This window comes from Anopheles coustani, chromosome 3 (assembly GCF_943734705.1).
Source record: "Anopheles coustani chromosome 3, idAnoCousDA_361_x.2, whole genome shotgun sequence".
Lineage (NCBI taxonomy): Eukaryota > Metazoa > Arthropoda > Insecta > Diptera > Culicidae > Anopheles > Anopheles coustani.
Genome location: NC_071288.1, coordinates 4,478,310 through 4,493,936, shown reverse-complemented (window position 1 = coordinate 4,493,936; position 15,627 = coordinate 4,478,310). Strand labels below are relative to the sequence as shown.

Below are 15,627 nucleotides of genomic sequence, written 5' to 3'. Positions count from 1 at the left end.
GCCCGACTTAAAAAAAGTCACCAATTCCACCTCGAGGACCACAGGCAATGGCCAACCGGGTCAATGGTGCCCGAGAGAAGGGCTCCATATCCGCGCGGGAAGTTATTTATAGCCATTGCCGGCTGTATACGGTGGAAGGATCTCTTTCGATGCTCACTGTCGCCAGCATCGGTCACTTCCGTCCGAAGCCTACTGGGTCATTGCAAGCACATACATTAGCGATGACTCAGACTCCAGTTAGGATTAAGATCGCCATTCAGCAACATGATAGAGACACCTTACGTTGCGTCCGATGCGAGATAGATTTGGCAGATGGCAACGAGATAAAATCTGATCGATAATCGACACGAAATGCCCTTGCCATCAACCACGATCTCTGTGACAGTAAATACTCTTTTACGCTAATGCATCGCTTGACCAGAGTCGACTAATCGAGCCCGGAGTTCGTGTTATTCCTTTTCTGGAGCGTTATGATGGCATCGCCACCTCATTTTTATGATGCATTTGTCGAGTTTTTTTATGAACAACGGTCATGACCTTTGTAGCTGATCCGGAGGATGCAAAAAGCTTCTTGATCGAAGCAATTTATAAGATCTCTCCAGCAGCAAGGCACATTTGCAGCTGCGGAGGGCTAGTGTTAACTAAGGCTAGTACGAAGGCAAAATATTTTTCACTTAAGAACTTCCTATACCTACCTCCCCCCAAACTCTGGCGTACTTCAGGCGGATATATTACGCAAACACCACGGTACAGGTGATTGCGTCCGTAGCATATTTTTCTCAGTCAAAGCCGCGATATGCAAACCAAGTAGTACAACATGCAAATGTACAGTGTCTACTACCGCTGCTCGTGAGATGAAGACGAGCCCCGAACCTCTTAAACCACGGCTGGCAAAGGAGGGGCAAATGTGGCAAACAACAGACCACCACTCTCCTTTCCCTCCCTCTAAAGCTGGCGATTATTTTTAGCCGCACTGTGAAGAGGAGAGGTACATGGTACACTGTGCGGTTGGTTGGTGTTGTAGTTGATCGTGACCGATCGATCATCATGCACATGCGCACAAATGGAACGGCGTTGAGGTCGTTTGTCAATGAGGCTGCTGGAAGCCCTCCCGCCAGCCGATAATTCACATAAATTTGTACAAATGGTTATGGTGGTTATTATTTCGCTTTAGCGAGCGCGGGTTAAGGGTTCTAGCCGTTCGAATTTTTCGGGTCCCATTATAGTGCGCTCGTTGGGATCGTGATGCTAGCAAAATTACATCAATGCTAGGTTTTTGTACACCATGTGACTTTTTTTTACAGATTTTTGCATTAGAAATAGCACTTGCTAATTCCTGAATTCCTTCTTTACTTCTAGATGATCATGAGTATGAAATGTTTTGCTTCAAATCTTGGTACAGAATGGTATTTAGAAACCTAACAATTCAATGCCAATGATATATCAATTATGTCGTTGATCATGTTCCTCCATATATCCATCTGAAGAAGTTGGACAGTCACTTCCACGCCTTTTTATCATACCTCTTCTTCTGGTGCCATTACGTTTATCATGTTCAGACACTTGTTGGCTTACTTCCATCATGAGCACTGGGTATGAAGATTCATTAATGCATGATAGCAGGCTGTGGTTTCGGACTTCCAGGTATGCGCATAACCAACGCACCTGGGTCAACCCCCACCAACGGCACCGCCAGCTATGACTGCATAATAATTTCGATGTCAACTGTCAAGAGCAGTTTCCCTCCCGACTTGCGGTTTGGACATCAACACATCCCCACCACCCCTATCGCCTCACCATCCCATATTGACCTTCCCAACACTGCTGTTGATTTTCGTTCGCAGCTACCGTTCATCCACGCCCCGGAGGGACAACCAGTGCCTGATTAATAACACGATGGGTTTGGTTGAATGGGAAACCCGTCTGCTACGGGTTTCCTCCTCCCAGCAGCAGTGCACAAAGTGCATCGATGATGACGTGCACACTGGTGATGACCAGCCAGCGACAGCGTTTGGTGGCGATTTGAATACGAAATTCCAAATTCCTGCCGATCACCGAACCGAATCGGCTGTGGGTGCGGTCAATCCGCGGGAAACGATTTTTATCGATGATCATTTGTCGATTTTAATCGGCAACCGTTTCCTTATACGAAGCCGCCAACCATCCACCGGAGGCGACGGCTTAGGACTTGGGGGTGAACGTTAAACTGTCCTCCCCCGAACCGCATGGAACTCCCGGTGGTCGTAAATGTGTAATGCGGTTAATGTACAACTGGTTGGTTATGATTTTTTTGTAGGTTGAGGACCACCGGCACAGTGGCATGCCAACCTGTAAAAGACAGCGATGATCCAATCCGATGGTTTCTTATATGGATCGTGTGGTTTGAAACCACCGTTGCCTGCACTCAGCTGTTTACGGATAACAGTTGATGTAGGTTTTTAGATAGGTCTGTATAGGAAGAACCCGTTGATTACAAACAGAACACCTTCTGACTGACGTAATGTGAATAGAAACATGCTTGAAGTTTTGTTCCAATATCTACCAAATCTTAGTGAGTCAACAATCGTTTCATGAACCATGCATAAGTGTATTTACTATTAATTGCTGAAATGTAATAACGGTGCTCTACACATCGATTGCCTACCCGCAATCAGATACTCTTCAAGCTTTCCTTTAACCACGATCGCTTCATTTACGAATGACTCGAGTTATGATACATCAGCATAGCGCTTGGTTCGTCCGGAATGCTGATTTGGAACTGGAGCAACACTACCAAGTAGGTAACCATTGTCGCCAGCAGCTTCAAAAACGAGAGAGAAACAGAGAGGAGAAAAATATTGTAAATATAGCCAAAGTCTACATGAACGGTGCTTACCGATTTGAAAAGGGTTCGATTGACGTCGAAAAATCCACCCAAATTGATGCTGGACGGGTTCATCTCGGTCGCCCGCAGGAACATATTGATCTCCGTTTGCGCATCCGTGTTCATCCAGCTCAGCTCGACCATGAGCAGCTTCTTCTGAAAGTTGGTACGCACGTTGAACGATGCATAGTGCGCTTCGTCGCAGATGTAGAACAGCAGCCCGACACTACAGAACGCTGTCACGGCCAGCCCGATATCCTTCACGCCGAACCCGTCCGATATCTGTGACATCAGCCCGTAGATCGACAGCGTGATGATGAAGAACAAGTATAGGCAGATGAAGGTAAAGGTGTAGCAGGTGGAGAAACCGGTGTCTCGGGCCAGCTTGCTCAATCGCAGCCACAGCGAGCGATACTCGGACACCTTAGCCGCCGGACCAACGTGTCGGAGCGCACGCTGAAAGTCTTCCGCCAGTATCTTCGCCGTAGCACTGAGCGTCTCGCAGGTCAGATACCAATAGCCACCCATCATGTAGGTGATCGTATCGAGCACGCAGTACGGGATGACCTGGAGCAGCTGAAAGTGGACCATCGTTACGTGCGTGATCGCGACCGAGAGCGAACACAGGATGGGCAGAAGAACCGCCACCAGCAGTGCCTTGGTACGGAGGCGCAGCTCTAGGGCCCGACCGGACGTCTTACGGTACGCGACCTCGAAGTCAACCCACCCGTTCACGACCGAGGCAACCTTACGCGTTTCGTACCACATCAGCGGAATGATCAGGATCGGCAGGATGTTCACGATGAACAGATACGCAATGACCGACTCTTCGAAGCGTCCCTCGAGCGTACGCACGATCTCGATCCGGTTGAGGGCGATGAACACGATGTAGATGGTTAGCAGTAGGAAAAATGCCACACAGTACGCCATCGCTGGTGAGGCAAGGATAAACTCCGTCTCTCCGTCCCGACGGCGCGTGTAGGGAAAAACGCCCAACGCGCGGAGTAACAGGTAGATCGGTTTTGAGCTTTCGTATACCATGTTCTGGAAAGGAAGGCAAACACCTTCAATTCTTATTCTAGCAACTAGAGTCCGCAAGCGAGTTGTACTTACAGAAGGAGACACATTGGGTTGTTCAACGAACGCCTCTTTCGGCGTAAGCGGGGGAAATCCAACCCGGTTGTTGAACCCATTCGCATTCAACCGGTGCGGCCGTCCGGATACATGGACCGTCGCGTTATCCTCCGGCAATGGTTTGACGTCGAGAAACACATTTCGGTTACGTTTCGGTTCACGGATCGAACCCTCAAAACGCAATGTATCGGCATTAAAATAAAGACTCATTTTGAAACCAGATAACCGACAAGTATTATCGCACTAACATTCACTCTAGCTTCAGTTCCTGTTACCAGTAGGTTAACTTCCGTACGTAGAAAACTTCTTACATGGAGGGTTGCCAAAGGACTTCTGAGTGCATCCACTCATTCTTTCCTACTGGCTTAGAAATTCCACTGAAGGTTAATGAAGAATCGATAAGAACAAGCCAAAACTCTTCAATGGTTAAATTATTCATCAAGGTATGACAAACACAAAAACCTCCCATTACGACACCACTCCTCGTCCTTCACGTTAGTTAGTAACGTCTTTAATGATTGCCTTCGGTTCTTTTCTCTCTGAGGGCTAGGAATGGATAGTCCTGCCTTTATTCACCACTTTATACTTCTTTTTCTTCCAATTTTCGTTGAATAACACCGCTTTTCAATTTCGTTACAGACTGTAAAGCAGAGTTTTTATTATCGGTAATTTCCTCTTATGTGTTATGTTTCGCATACAATGTATTGTAATCTTACAACGGCACAACAAAAAAAACGAAAAAAATATCCCATTTTTTACGCAGTTGGTTTAATATAAAAGGAAATTTATTTAATCAATAATTACTCATGATTGTAACCTAGCGGAACAGCAACATGCTCACACGTATTATGTGCATGCGTGCACAACGTGCTGAACGCTGGACAGTGACTAATGCTGAGAGATGCTGGGCGTGAACTAGTTCGTTATTTCATAAATAATATGGTAATGGAGAAAAAAAAACCATATATTCTTGGACTGTTTGAAGGGAAATGTTCATAAAACCCCAACATGAAAAGCGATAAAAATTGGAAAATGATATTCGTTATCAATTACCGTAAAAATCAATAGAAAACTTCATTGAAACGTGAGCCGACACAATTTTGCATAGTTATCCCCTTTTGGAATAAATTTCATTTCGCGAATACTAGCATTAATTTCATTATTCTCCTGGGGTGTTCTAATAAGTGAGGTTTTTTGGTAGTGCATGACCGCCTGCACGACTTACTAATTGCACATCATGTTTTGAGGTTCATTTTTTAACTTCCTCTTCCGTGGCAGCATCTTCCGTAGTTTCGCTCGTGCCCTTTGCTTCCACGTAAATGGGTTCCTCCTCGGTGGTCGCTCCCCCAGAGCCACTTCCCGATGTGGCAGCGGCCGCAGTCTTGGCATCAGGCACCCACAAACCCGAATCCACGCACCGCTGCAAATGACGACGCGCTTCTTCCGGGGGCAACTTGGCCATCGCTTCCTGCAGCATTCCGATGTCCCGCACTTCGAAGCACTTCTGTAGCTCTTCGGGCAGCGATTCGAACACCTCAACCGGATCCAACCCGCCCGGACCGAGTCTCGCTTGACGCTCCTCTTCCTCCTGCTCCTTGAGGAGTTTCTCTAGCTTTTCCTGCGCCCGCTTGCGGATACGCTCCTTGAACGCTTCGATCTCGTTGAGAAACTGCTTCTTGTATTCGGCTTCGGCCTCTTGGATGCGTTGGAAGAATGATGCCACGCAGGCTCGCGGGTCCACGTCCAGCTGCTTCGAAATGTCCAGGATGTACTGCATGCAGATGCACTGATGGGCAACATGGGCCATCAGTTCGTGCTTTTCCTGCATCTCCAGCTCAATGCACCAGATAACCAGATAGTTGGCCGTATCCTCACACACAAGTACATGGTTGTCCTGCAGGTACTTCTTCGAATCGTCGTACTTCTGCATCATGCCGTACTGTTTCAACTGCTTTTCGTACTTTTTGATGAAATCGCGCAAATTCAACTCCTTCTGCTCGTCACTCAGTTCATTCGACTTCTTGTTAATCGCACTCTTGTTGATCACGGTTTTGGCAAATCCGGGCTTGCTGATGGTATCCACGTTCCACGGTTGCATCTTTTCCTTTTTGCGCAGATCTTCCTCTTCCTGCCGTAGGCGCTCTTGTTCCCTTTCCATGTCCTCGATGGCCTTCTTCAGTTCGTTCAGGTTGCCGTCGTTCCGTTGCAGTTTGCCCTTTGTTTCCTGCAGCTTCTGGGAAAGGGATTTCTTCGTGTTTTCCAATGATGATTTGCGCTTCTCTTGCTCTTCCATCCGCTCGACGCGAGCCTGATGCCGCCAACGGAAAAGCGACGGTGTATCGATGTTGGGATGCGTGTCATCTTCATCATCTGAAATCTGCAGATAATTCATAGTATTTAGTAAACAATCATGTTTACTACCGTAAGCTTCGTAGCTTACCTCAATATCTTTCCATCTGCTGTAATCCACCATGTTTACGCCGGTTTTGTTAGATTCGCTTAGGAACGAAGAGTGTTTTCTTTCGACTGTGGATTAAAACGCGAACCACGAATCTCAGTAGCGCTAACGCACGCTGATCTGGGAATGATACACTTTTCGAGAATTTTATCGTTTTACTTTGAAGATAAAGTTCCTTCTAGAATGTTGTGTCGGTCGGTCAAATTTTGACGTTTCATCTAGAGGTGCAATACTTTACCTAGGTTCGGTCAGTTCTTGCAAAAGGAATAATCTATCTGATTCAAAGTTTTTATAGCAATTTATAGCATAACACCACAGAAAGTAACAGTATTTTTTTTAAATTATTCATGAAAAAACCGGATACGTTATTGCAATTGTACAAATAAAGCAAACGATTACTCCATTCTTGCAATAGATAGATAACAGTGAAAATGATTTAGAAAAAATGCAGTGGCTACAAGAGAATTCACCAAAGTAACGAAAGATGATTTGTATGGCAACCGTCTTGTCGTTTAAATGATCACGTTGGTGGGAATAAATTAGATTAAAATCATGGTTCAAGAATAATTGAATGTTTATTTGCTCTTTGAAACATTTACTCAACTATACACTAATTGTCACTTATACTAAAAGCTCAATACCATTTGGTATTGGCCAACTAGATATTTTGTAATGACTTGCGCGCACAACTTTGTACACTAGCACTAAATCGTTTTATCGTCCGTTGAATGTTTCAATTCCTAACAAAGCTAACCATCGCTGCACCTACAGTCTGTTTTCTAAACCTTTCTGTTCGTAGAATAATCGTAAAACTTCTTCCCCATACATTTCAATTGTTGCACGAGGCAATTATGACTATTTAGTTTTAACATCAGTTGATTATGAACTAACATACGTTGAAGAAATAATGGCCGTAACGACCGTCATCCTGTAATGTATTTTATTTTATTCAACCTTTTGTTTCTATCTGAAATCGTTTCATGGAGGCGCATGGTGTTTCGTATAATTTACATGTTTTCTTTTGCTTGCTTGCTTTATATTATATATGAACCCTGTTGGAGTTTTTTTTATGAATTAATTTCGTGTCATCGGTTGGAGTTTTGGAGGACAATTTCTGCATTCCTTTGAATACAGTTTAAGATCTTGTGACTCGGTTCTTGTTAGGGCTGAGTTCGTGTAACTTACGAGAGGCTTCTTGATTTAAATATACTCATAGAACATAATCCAGTACGTGACGTTGAGCAGGGTAAATAGAAACGGGAAAAAGACTCGCGAAAAACGATCGATGTTGATCGCGCGCTTCAGGCGCATCTGTGCCGGAGTCAGCTTCGGTATGGCCGAGGCCGGCTTGCAAGGTGGAGGTGGAATTGTCTGTATATGCGGCACGGGGGACAGCAGTAGTGTGCTCTCCTGCCGCTGGAACGTGGTAATCGGAACGTCATGTGGATGCTCGTGTGACTTGCTGTTGCGTTTTCCGTTTTTGGCGTTGAAGTCGAAAAATTTGTCTATCTTCGGCGGATGGGGCTTCGGCGGAGTGGGCGGATCCGAGTCACCCAGCACGATATTGACCAGACAGTACTCCATCAGTGCCATAAACACAAACACCGTGCAGACGGACATGAACGCGTCCACCGCCTTCAGGTAGGAGACCGGTGGCAATGAGGCCTGTGACTTGGCATGCTGTGTACTGAGTGTCAGCAAGGATGTTACTCCCAATGTAACCCGGGCCGGGGCAGCTTCCGGTTTGATCCAGAACGATACCCACTGTAGGAATATAAGAAAATTGAATTTCACCCGCAACCTACCCGCAAAGTCCCAAACTTACCGACATTATGACGATCAAGCAGGTGGGAATGTATGTATGGAACAAGTAGTAACCAAGGCGTCGCTTCAGGACAAACACCACTTCCAGGCAGGTAAAGTTTCCGGTCGAATATACCTGCGTACAGTCGGCTGTGTAGTTCTTCACCAATGCGAGCTGTGGCAGCTCAATGTGCTCATCAACTACCAAAGGTACCTCTTCGTCCCACTGAAACACCATGTCGTCCGTCGTGTGAGACACTGTGAAAAGGTCCCCGAACCAACAACATCGAAATGAGAATCAATCTACTTCCAAATGCAAAAGGTAACTTACAACTCTCCATCTGGAGCTTACACTCCTGCGTATCGTGTGGATAGATCAGGAAGTTCATCGCACAGGATAGCTTAAGCGTCAGCTTCACCATGTACAGGATCGTTTTGTCTTTGTACAGCCACATGTAGTGGTTCGGGATGGTCATCGTCTGGAAGGTGACCGATTTGGCGTTCTTGAAGAACGAATCCGGTCGCCACATGTTCTTCAGCCAGTCCACCTCCAGCAGCCGGTACTCGGACGTCATGTTCTCCGGCAGCCGCAACCGGTGGTCCTTCCAGGTCTGGGCGAAGAAGATGTCCGCCGCATACGTCATCGAGTTCTCGTCGATCGAATCGAGCCCCATCACCGTCACGTGGAAGGCGACGCTCGTTGGCTGACCATCTTTTTTCGGCGGACGCATCTTGTCGTAGAGCTTCGGATCCTCCGGCAGAATATCGTTGAAGGTAAGACTGGTCCTGAGGGATGGGATATGGGATAATTAGGAAAAACGTTTTCAATTCCCTTTTTTTGTTTTTCGTATGCCTACAGTTATGCAATGCGCATTACATGTGAGTTTAAGACTTTAAGTCAACCATCAATGTGGTTATTGTAATATATCTAGGAAAATCCATAAAATTTAAAGAAATCGTCTCTGTTAACTGTGATTGGTGGGATAGGGTTGCAACGAACGAAAACCTCATCGATCTCACAAATATGTTCAGTCGCAACATTTGCATATCTTTAGGCGTAATATGCCTGCCTAGTTTTAGTTACAGAATTATCCATATATCCTTACTTTTGTAGCAGGATTAATACCGATCGATCGCACAAAAATATCGAGACAAAAGAAATCAACCCACTTCGTGAATGTTATCCCCAATCGATTATTACTTTGGCTCCCATCGAAGCTCCAGAGCTGGTTGTCTAACAGATTACTTTTAACAAAAGCCCCTTGCTCTACTTACTGATACTCTCCATTGATCTGCCGGATACACTGCGCCACTATCACAAGCAGTCCACTTATCGCATACTGCATCAGCATGTCCTTATCTACATGGGGAACGAGAGAAAAAGTAAAAAAATAACTTTCGTCAGGAGTATAAAATTAAAAACCATGTAAATCAAGCTCACACACAAACATATGTGGCAAAGGAGTCAACAATGATCAATCGGTTCGTGGCGAGATAAAGCGCGCCGTATGATTTTACCCAGTCGATTGTCACACAACTCGCGGGGGGTGTGTGTGTGTGTGTGTGTGTGTTCTGATAATCCTTCTGCATCACATGGCGGCATCGCATAGGAAGATCAACATCGGGTTCCGGTATCATCCTAGCTCCCGTGCGGAAACAATTGCTCCCGGCAAACAATGAACTTGCAAACGGGCGAACGAACAAGCATAATCGGATGAGAGACCGGTCGTGAAAGGACGGGTGACAGAACAAACGATTAACGTCATAACTAGCGATGCTAACCGAACGCCCCACAGCCATCCGTCTCTTGCGTTGGATCCTGGGATTGTATGTATGTGTGTGTGTGACTGTATTAAGCCCGAATGCTTCCTGTCGACCCGCAACACGGGACAGGATAGGACAGGAAGGTGGCTACGTAGTGAAACCGCTGAAGATGCCACTTGACGAGAGCCACTTCTCTGTATCCTCACGAGGTACTCTTGTCCCGCGAGTTTCGAAAGAATTGGATAAGAAGGGCCAGCCAAGAGGAGGACCGAGGAAGGAGTCGAAGCGATCCGCAAAGGCAGAAGAAAACAAGCGTGGTCGGTTGAGACCACGAATCATAATGAATTATGCACAGCTTCTTGCAGGCAGGGGTGACTTAAACATCCACTCCAACACTGCCGGGAGTTCCCCTCTGCTACACCGGGTGTGGGAAACCCAAAGTCCGAAAGACAATGTACTATACAGCCTGGCAACATAGAAGAACGACCGAACGAACGAACGCTGTTGACATCAGGAGCAAGCGGAAGCGGAACAAGACCAGTGCATGTCAGCAATTTTGTGCCACCAGGGGAAGAGGAGGAGGCCGCATGGTTCAGGCAACACACATCGAGCCCACCAAGAAGAATACCCCCAATGGGATGGCCAATAATCTGGATGGTGGCACTGGAATGAGGGGGCAGCAGGAAGGGGAGGCTCAGTTTCCTTCACGACCTCGAGTTGTCTACGAGCTATAAAGCGGGACGATGGGAAAAAAAAACTACCCGCGATGAGTGCGGAACACAATGCACCGTAATCACCCGTGTTCAATGCACACTTACTGAACACACCCACAGACACACACACACACACACACACATACACGTACAACGGTGTGTCTTTTTTGTTTTTAACCGACAAGAGCACGTGCACGCGGTCCCGGAAACGGACGGAATACACGCGCTCGAGCCTCTTGCTCTCCCGTTAAGGGTCTTTAAATCGTCCTTAGGACGTGCGCTAGAGTGTGTGCGCTGCCTATTTTTATAATTACTCCACACCGCGGACTGAATTTTACTATTTTCCTGCTCAGCATTTTTACCAGCGGGAAAAGGTTGTCGTGAAAAATGGCGTGTCTCAATTGGCTCGCTTTTTTTGGTGCATGTGTTCGAAAATTAACACAATTGCTTACCGCATCTATGATGAAAAAGTGTTCTTTTGCGGATTAGTTTTAAGATACGCATGTGGTTTTCTTATTTTGTTAACTTGACGGCCACATTAAAGACAATCATGTGTTTGGCGTTCAAAGCTCTTCGTAAAAACAAATCAAACAAAAGAAATACGTCAGTTTTGTTTACAGTTATCTCAAGAAGTTCTTTGTTAAAAACTGTTGCTAACGCAAAATAACCGTTGTTTCAGAAAGAATATAAGAAAAGAAATAAAATCAAAAATAAAAAGTTATCATCCCCTCACATTTATTAAACATAGATTGAGGATTCTGCAGGTTTAGGTTCAGAAAAATGGATGCAATCAAGTTCAAAAAAATCGTCTTCTAGGAGTGAATCCAATTGAGGTTAGTTAAAAACATTACTTTATTTTTACAATTTTAATTAAGATATCATCTACCAATTAAAGCTCTAGAAATATAGAACTGAATGACCACTTAACCGGAAAGTACCCAGTAAAAACCTACTATGGGAATCTAATCTAGTTCTACGTCTTTCGATAATTGTTTCATATAAGATAATATTCCATATTGTATCACACTTATCTTTTTAAAGGTTAAATAAAATTAATTAATCCTATCTAGCTTATGAATTCACAATTTTTATAAGCAACAAATTGCAGCTTCAGAAAACTCACAGGTAAGGCGTTTCGAGGTGAAACAGAGCAGTTAAACAGTTATCCGTTTGAATATCCTTTTGGGTTGGCCGAAGAGGGAGTCAGGATGGAGCACTGTTGGTGGACAGGCAGGACACAGGCAGGTCTGGAAAGCGTCCGTTTATTGCATTAGATTTTTGAAAAACACGTTTCAGATACTTTTTGCCTGGCGGGACTCATTTTCTGCGTGTTCCACTGCACATTTCTTGCCCACTCGGAGATCAATATTGGAACGATCTCCGTCCGTTTGACCTTTGTGCATTCGAGTGTCGTGTTTTATGAACTTTTTCCAGCTTCTGCTTTAAACTTTTCTTCTGATTTTCAAAACACAACCACAGAAACCATAATCCATAACCACCAAAATTTGGATGCACTCTTTTGAAAGTTTTGTGTTCGGGAAAGATCAGTCATGAGCGGGATTAAAATTTGAACTGAAACATTTTTCGTTCCCGCACCCTCTTAAATAGATTTCGCAGCGACCAGCAGTGATGTCGGGTTGGCCACAATTCCACCTTCCCCCTGGCTCTTTCTACACACTCTCTACCATTACTTCTCTCTTACTCGTTGTTAGCATGCCTTCTTCTCTCTTTGTTTCTTAAGTGTCCTTGATCTCCCATCAACTGCTGGCCATCATCGGCAGCCACCACCGCAGCACCATCGTCCTTATGTGTACTATTTGTCCTAGTCCACGCCATCATTAGTATCCTTTCCTTCCTTTCGGCCGCTTCTTCGTTCTTTTCTCTGCTCCTCACATTGTGTGTGGTTGCTATTCGTGGCCAATGCGGAAAAGATTCACGAACAATACCACCAGGAACCGGCCCCGGCAGGGAGGCACCGGTTGGGAGGTAGGATCGGGCTGCGTGTTGAATGCTGCGACCATAGTAGCATCGGTTGAATTTGTGTATTGATACGGAATGCACCAGCGTATTTCAGCGTGACTCACAAAAAAAGTCATGGGACCTTAATGATGTCCCAATAAACAACCTGGAAGCTGCGGGAGCCCTTTAAGAAGCTACAAAAGGTGTGAGGGCGCAATAATCAACCGAACAAGGAGCTCCTCGTCCTCATCCTTCCCTCGGTGTGGCGATTGAGCTGAAGTGCACAAATGTCTGCAATACGGAAGAACGATCAACAACAAGAGGGTGAATGGAAAGCGTGAAGGATGGGGATGGAAATAAGCACCGAAATAGTCCTTATGGTACGCCATGGTTGCGGTTATTACGAGAAGGTTATCCTTGTACCCATTTTATTTCCGTAGTATGCTGGTAGTAGGTGCAAAAAAGGTCAAACCTCTTACAAAACTCAAGCGCAAGGTTATCCTGGACTGATCCGCTTGTTGAATCATCTAAATATGCACATCGAAAAGGATTACAAAATAGGTTTAAAAGCACTGTTAGTTATTTATTGGATGTTGGGATGGTGTTCTAAACAATCTGAGTTCGTTATAATCCCTTTTTTATTGGTGCACGTTGCCACGTTGTCTTCCGTCCGTTAGCTGCCCTCCCTGGGTCAGCGAAACCATCGAATATATACGCTTGATTTTGGAGAGTTTCCAGACATCTCATTAAAAAATGCACGAGGATCAAACGACAAACAAAGGAGTAGATGGGCGATGAAATCCTTTTCCACAACCTTCGAAGTCGGCCAGACATGGGGCCCTCTCTATATGCGACAGTGTGGCTTTTGTGGTACCTTCAAGTGGTTCTTAAGGAAGCGCCCCAAACAACAGGGCAGGTATACTGCGCTATCAATAACCGAACGATGCTATTTCTTGATCAACTCTTCATCGTTCATTGATTTTTCCCACCCGTAGTAGGCCCGTTCTCGCTAAAAATAGAAAATGTCCGGTGTAATTAGTCACGTGCTCGGGGTTTGTGCTATTTGTACACAGTATTCCGTGCTTTGTGGAATAAAAAAGGACGCCATATTTATCCTCTTTCAATGTAATCAGTTGCAAAGAAGTAGAATTTATAAGACAAAATTAGTAAAATCGAAAATTTGTCTTATACAGACCCGTGCATTGCTGTTCGCACGACTTATGGACTCATTAATAAATGTTGAATGGAACTTTTATCCGGCCTCCTATTTCGTATGTTAACGATGGGAATTTATTTATGTGGAGCGTGATTAGGTCATTTTTAATGCTCGTGGTTGCACTAATTAGCGAATATTTAAATAGCGCTGCGATTCGTCAGCCCTGCTTATAAACCAACTTTTCTTACCACATGAGGGTATTGTGCAACCGTTTGCTAAGCTGATACTTATTCTCAAAAATGGAACAAACCGCTGAGTTGGTCCGTTTTGAATCGTTCATTCGCGTGCCGGAAATATTCTTTACCCTTATCGGTGTCGCACGCTACGGTGAACCAAAAGGAACTGTTCAAGCTCATCTCAAGAGAGTCCTGTTTTGGAGTTCGTACGCGAACACGTTCTTCTGTCTGATCATCGAGCACATCTACTTCGTAAAGGCGGCCGGAAACTTTACCAACTTCCTGCAACTGACCGCCCTGGCACCGTGCATGGGCTTCACAGCTCTCTCGTTCGTAAAGATCATGACGATCAAGCTGCACGAGGCTAAGCTGGTCGATATCCTTCGTCGCCTGGAAGAGATGTTCCCCAAGACGGCCGCCCTCCAAACACGCTACGGGGTGTTCCAGTACAATCGGGAGTCGCAGGTCGTGATGAAATCGTTCTCCGTCCTTTACATGATACTGATCTGGATATTTAACCTGCTGCCGCTGGTTTCCATGGTCGTCGGGTACTACACGGATGGTAGCTGGCAGAAGCAACTACCGTACTTCATGTGGTACTGGTACGATTGGCACCAGTCCGGGTACTTCGAGCTGACCTTTCTGCACCAGAACTGGGGTGGCTTCGATTCGGCCGTGTTTAACCTTTCCACCGATCTCATGTTTTGTGCCATCATCCTACTGCTTTGCCTCCAGTTTGACATCGTGGCGTATCGGTTGAAGCACGCCCTTCCGGATGACCACGAAGAGCTGAACGGATGTGTTCGTATCCATCAGAGTGTGATTGAGTTGAGCAACGAACTCGAGAGCATCTTCTCGCCATCACTACTGGTTAACTTTCTCGGCAGCTCGGTTATAATCTGTTTGGTCGGATTCCAGGCTACGGCGGGGATCTCCGCTGCAGATCTTTTTAAATTCGTGCTTTTTTTAGTCTCCTCGCTGGTTCAGGTATTCCTGTTGTGTTACTATGGTAACAAACTGATCGTTGCGGTATGTAGTCAAGCTAAAGTGAAGAGGAATTCAGAGATTTCAGAGCTTTTCCCCTTTGCAGAGTGATCAAATACCATACAGTGCCTTCGAAGGACATTGGATTGGTGCCTCGCAGTCTTACCAACGGTCACTTCTCTTCGTAATGATGCGTTCAACAAAACTGCAAAAGCTAACTGCATTGAAATTCTCGATCGTGTCTTTGGCCAGTTACTCCAAGGTAAGATAGACCGGCCGATAACAAGCTTCGCTTGGTGGTAAAAAAAAATTTAGAAACCTGAATATTTGTTTTCCAGATTTTAAGCAGCTCCTTCTCCTACTTCACCTTGCTGAAAGCTATGTACGAACCAAACGAGAAGAACATTAAGGACATGTAGGCGGTTGTTCTGAAAGAAAGTAAACAATCTAATAGTCCGAAATAGAAGATAAAATATAACTCCTTTCCCATCCCAAAGATGATTCATCCTTGTCCACTATGGTTTACATCTTCCCCTACACCCGGTGCCAGTAATAAC

At 45.3% G+C, this 15,627-nt stretch overlaps 3 protein-coding genes across 3 annotated transcripts; 1 reads left to right on the top strand and 2 right to left on the bottom strand.

The window, feature by feature from the left end:
• Window positions 1-2,692: 2,692 nt before the first annotated feature.
• LOC131260339 (uncharacterized) lies at window positions 2,693-11,897 on the bottom strand. The gene is made up of 10 exons (XM_058262037.1): window positions 11,859-11,897; window positions 9,534-9,618; window positions 8,590-9,044; window positions 8,281-8,516; window positions 7,666-8,219; window positions 6,438-6,453; window positions 5,259-6,374; window positions 3,977-4,168; window positions 2,876-3,907; window positions 2,693-2,800 (listed from the first exon to the last, which is right to left on the bottom strand). Exons 2-10 carry the CDS (start codon window positions 9,608-9,610, stop codon window positions 2,693-2,695), a joined length of 3,786 nt encoding a protein of 1,261 aa, XP_058118020.1. The 5' UTR covers window positions 9,611-9,618; window positions 11,859-11,897.
• On the bottom strand, window positions 4,941-6,611 carry LOC131258663 (hsp90 co-chaperone Cdc37). Its single transcript, XM_058260022.1, has 2 exons — window positions 6,438-6,611; window positions 4,941-6,374 (listed from the first exon to the last, which is right to left on the bottom strand). The coding sequence occupies exons 1-2, from the start codon at window positions 6,468-6,470 to the stop codon at window positions 5,247-5,249; spliced, it is 1,161 nt and encodes a 386-aa protein (XP_058116005.1). The 5' UTR covers window positions 6,471-6,611; the 3' UTR covers window positions 4,941-5,246.
• LOC131260337 (odorant receptor 85b-like) lies at window positions 10,192-15,489 on the top strand. The gene is made up of 6 exons (XM_058262035.1): window positions 10,192-10,231; window positions 12,517-12,633; window positions 13,690-13,718; window positions 14,168-15,115; window positions 15,177-15,332; window positions 15,409-15,489. The coding sequence occupies exons 1-6, from the start codon at window positions 10,192-10,194 to the stop codon at window positions 15,487-15,489; spliced, it is 1,371 nt and encodes a 456-aa protein (XP_058118018.1).
• Window positions 15,490-15,627: the final 138 nt, after the last annotated feature.